Source organism: Clytia hemisphaerica, unplaced genomic scaffold (genome assembly GCF_902728285.1).
Source record: "Clytia hemisphaerica strain Z4C2 unplaced genomic scaffold, Clytia hemisphaerica genome assembly, whole genome shotgun sequence".
NCBI classification, from domain to species: domain Eukaryota; kingdom Metazoa; phylum Cnidaria; class Hydrozoa; order Leptothecata; family Clytiidae; genus Clytia; species Clytia hemisphaerica.
This window is the reverse complement of record NW_027104338.1, coordinates 2,839,605-2,844,306: the sequence shown is the minus strand read 5'-3', so window position 1 is coordinate 2,844,306 and position 4,702 is coordinate 2,839,605. Positions and strand designations below refer to the sequence as shown.

The window sequence follows — 4,702 nt, the reverse complement described above, 5'->3', positions numbered from 1 at the left end:
AAAAATTTCGCAAAAATTTATATTCCCACTACACGGTCACGTGATTTAAAAGTTAGATTTTACATATTAGTCAAAAAGATTTATCCTTACTTGGTCACATGACTTGAAAGTTAGATTTTGCAGATCAGTCAAAAAATGTATCCTTACTTGGTCACATGGCTTGAAAGTTAGATATTACATATTAGTCAAAAAGATTTATCCTTACTTGGTCACATGACTTGAAAGTTAGATTTTGTAGATCAGTGAAAAATTTATCCTTACTTGGTCACATGACTTGAAAGTTAGATTTAACATATTATTAGTCAAAAAAAAATTATCCTTACTTTTTCACATGGCTTGAAAGTGAGATTTTACATATTAGTCAAAAAAATTTATCCTTACTTGGTCACATGACTTGAAAGTTAGATTTTGTAGATCAGTGAAAAATTTATCCTTACTTGGTCACGATGCATTGCGTAAGAGTTCTTTAAAAATGTTGCAAAAATTTATATTCCCACTACACGGTCACGGAATTTAAAAGTTAAATTTTACAGATCAGTCAAAAAAATTTATCCTTACATTTTTACATGGCTTGAAAGTTAGATTTTACATATTAGTCAAAAAGATTTATCCTTACTTGGTCACATGACTTGAAAGTTAGATTTTGCAGATCAGTCAAAAAAATTTATCCTTACTTGGTCACATGACTTGAAAGTTAGATTTTGTAGATCAGTGAATAATTTATCCTTACTTGGTCACATGACTTGAAAGTTAGATTTTACATATTAGTCAAAAAGATTTATCCTTACTTGGTCACATGACTTGAAAGTTAGATTTTGCAAATCAGTCAAAAAAAATTATTCTTAGTTGGTCACATGACTTGAAAGTTAGATTTCGCAGATCAGGCAAGAAAAAATATCCTTACTTGGTCACAATACATTGTGTAAGAGTTTTTTAAAAATTTCGCAAAAATTTATATTCCCACTACACGGTCACGTGATTTAAAAGTTAGATTTTACATATTAGTCAAAAAGATTTATCCTTACTTGGTACATACTTGAAAGTTAGATTTTGCAGATCAGTCAAAAAAATGTATCCTTACTGTCACATGGCTTGAAAGTTAGATATTACATATTAGTCAAAAAGATTTATCCTTACTTGGTCACATGACTTGAAAGTTAGATTTTGTAGATCAGTGAAAAATTTATCCTTACTTGGTCACGATGCATTGCGTAAGAGTTCTTTAAAAATTTTGCAAAAATTTATATTCCCACTACACGGTCACGGAATTTAAAAGTTAAATTTTACAGATCAGTCAAAAAAATTTATCCTTACATTTTTACATGGCTTGAAAGTTAGATTTTACATATTAGTCAAAAAGATGTATCCTTACTTGGTCACATGACTTGAAAGTTAGATTTTGTAGATCAGTGAATAATTTATCCTTACTTGGTCACATGACTTGAAAGTTAGATTTTACATATCAGTCAAAAAAATTTATCCTTACTTGGTCACATGACTTGAAAGTTAGATTTTGCAAATCAGTCAAAAAAAATTATTCTTAGTTGGTCACATGACTTGAAAGTTAGATTTCGCAGATCAGGCAAGAAAAAATATCCTTACTTGGTCACAATACATTGCGTATGACTTATTTAAAAATTTCGCAAAAATTTATATTCCCACTACACCGTCATGTGATTTAAAAAGTAGATTTTACAGATCAGTCAAAAAAATTTATTCTTACTTGGTCACATGACTTGAAAGTTAAATTTCGCAGATCAGGCAAAAAAAATTTATCCTTACTTGGTCACGATGCATTGCATAAGATTTCTTTAAAAATATTCCCACTACACGGTCACGTGATTTAAAAGTTAAATTTTACAGATCAGTCAAAAAAATTTATCCTTACTTGGTCACATGACTTGAAAGTTAGATTTTGCAGATCAGACAAAAAAATTTATCCTTACTTGGTCACATGGTCGAAATATATTTTTTATTTACTCGCCCATCATTTTCACACCTAATGGTAATTAGTTTATCTATTCTAGAAAAATATATCCGTCAATCAATTTGCAATATTTTATTCAAAGATATCTGTCAATCAACTTCTTAGCTTGCATAATAGCATATGTTACGTCATGTTGTTTAAATGACTAACAATAATCTAGTAGAAACCATGTATATTTAGCTGTTCAATTTTTAAGCATAAATTATGAGGTAGAAAAGAAAATAACAATAGGAGACGAAGTAAGGATATTTGACGAAGTAGTGCTATGCACACCTGTGAGCCATAAAACAAATCGTGAAGTGAGGTGTGGTGTAGAGAGTTATTTTGACTTTGCCAAAGTCAGAAAACTATTGTTATTTATGTTAATTTGTGGTGGCTAAATGTGTAAAAGGTTGATATTTGATCAAGGGTGATGGAAAGATAAACTTAGATAAGATTGATAAGGTAGTATTGAGTAATAAATTTGTGTGATATTTTTATCGAGAGAGACAGTGGCCTTTCCGCCCGGGGGGGGGGCACTTGGTTTGCGGACTGACGGTATGTGCGGGCCAAAAATTGGCTTTTAAAATTGCACCCTTACAGTGCAGCAAAAATCAGTGAAAATCATACCCTTAGAGTGCATTTTCCCCAAAATTTTCTATCCTTTTCGTGCAAAAAATGGTCAAAATTCTAGCATTTTTGGTCAAAATATCTAGATTTTTCAAAAAATTTCTGAAATTTCTACACTTACAGCGCAGGCGGCAAAAAACCCACCCTTACAGTGCATTTCGGATGCCTTGAAAAATACACCCTTAGTGCCCGCACATACCCGTCAGACATTTTGCTTGGCTGCCCCCCCCCCCCCGGGCCTTTCCGTTGAAGGTATCATTCATAAGATAATAATAAGAACATTATTATCACAGGACTTTTCTTATACAAAAAAATGAAATATTATCAATGGAAGGGGAATGGAATCACTTTTTTATAAGAAAACTTCAACGTTACAGTCCATGATTTCGAAACTTAAAAACACATATGAAAATATATGGGTGGGAATTCACCAGGGGGGAATTGTCCGGGAATCATTTTGGGGGCTATGAAAAAAAATTACCTGTCTGAAAAAAAATTAAGTCAAGAGTTTTAAAAAAGAACTTTTGGGACAAAGAAATGGGACGCTTAAGTTTTTTCCTATCTTCGATCCTTTGAATAATAATGTTATTGAAATAAACGCCATCATGTTTTAGACGTTATATAATATTTTCAAGTTGAATTGCAAAAAAACTAAACTGGTGCTCACGGTAGAAAAAAGCATGTAACAGAGGCACGAATTCACCGAAAAAGGCCCGATGATTATACTTGCTAAAGTGTCCTATAATAAATTATAATATAAAAAGCCATTGGGAAATAATTGTTCAGAGTCAATCGTTGTAAGGTATGGTTTCGTATAATGAGGTGACCGGTTTGAGGTATGGCTGATACTGTGAGTTTTCTTCATCTCCAGGATCAAACTCATATACAGTAGTTCTCGGTTGTTGGTTCTGATGGACATTCGATGCAGGTCCAACTTCAGGGTATTGATATTCATAATTGTTGTGTTGTTGTTGACTTTGTGTGGATGCTTTGAATGCAGGGTTATTAGCGTGAAATCGGATTGGTGCTTTGTTTTTGTTTACTTCGCCTTCCCTAAAAGAAACAGAAGATCCCAGCTGGCACAAAACGTTGTTTTAACGTTTATGTAACGTTCACAACGTCCATATAACGTTAGATGAACGTTGAAACAACGTTGTGTGCCAGGGGACATAACAAACCATTACTAAGTTAGTATGCCTTGAAATGTGTAACATAAGAATAGGAACGAACGGTCTAAATGTTTAATAGAAAAGAACAAATATTTTTCATTACTTCTACAAAAACAGCACATAGTCTCTATTATAATTTACATTTCAAAATTTTATTCAGGGAAAATGAGAGGCCTTGATGCACAAAACCTTAAACATTTTATATAAGAACAAACTATATGAGCATAACAAAAGGCTTCGAGTGCAAAAATATTAAGAACTAATTAAGAACATTTTAAGGCTTTCTGGACACCAAATTTCTAAGGGAATTGCACAAGAATACTCACAAATTGGTAAAATTAAGAACATTTTAAGAACATTTGTAGGCTTAAAACTAAAAAAAAGAGCATCCGAAGGCTTACAATTTTTGGATATTCTTATAAAAAAACGTGTATATCGTGTCTTACCTTTTCTTGAGACAACAAACAATGACCAAAACAATGACGATTTTGAGAAGCACGACAACGCCGACCAAACTGCCGATAACGATCGTCGTTGTTGAAGATTCGTGAGTCGTTGTATCGCTACCGCTGATAGAACGCGTCGTCATCGTCGGTTTGTTGGTGGTGTCAAATGTCTTTGAATGGTCAATATTATTGCTATTTGTCGTGCGTTCAGGATTTGTCGTCGTTGTGCGTGTTTCTGATTGTGTGGTTGTCGTAGTAGTTGTTGGCTTTGTGGATGGAGTGTTAGGTGGAATGGTTGGTTGGGTGGTGGGTGGTGGAATGGTATCATAGTTGATTCTGACTGAAATTTATGCATTTATAGAATTCTAACTTGAAAATTCTGACTGATGACTTATACAGGGCATTTCATTGTTTTATGTCTTTTTTTTAACTTTAAAATTAAGATAAAATATTTGATTGCAACGGACCATTCCATTTTATATCCATACAGG

General features: G+C 32.8%; 1 protein-coding gene across 1 annotated transcript in view; it reads right to left on the bottom strand.

Annotated features, from left to right (window-relative positions):
- Positions 1 to 2,952: 2,952 nt before the first annotated feature.
- The window catches only part of LOC136817891 (uncharacterized), a 2,412-nt gene continuing 662 nt past the window's right edge, over positions 2,953 to 4,702 (bottom strand). The window contains exons 2-3 of the mRNA XM_067074223.1: positions 4,212 to 4,551; positions 2,953 to 3,649 (exon numbers count right to left, since the gene is read on the bottom strand). Coding sequence (XP_066930324.1) covers positions 3,385 to 3,649; positions 4,212 to 4,551 — 605 coding nt within the window. The 3' untranslated portion in view covers positions 2,953 to 3,384. The remainder of the gene's footprint in view (positions 3,650 to 4,211; positions 4,552 to 4,702) is intronic.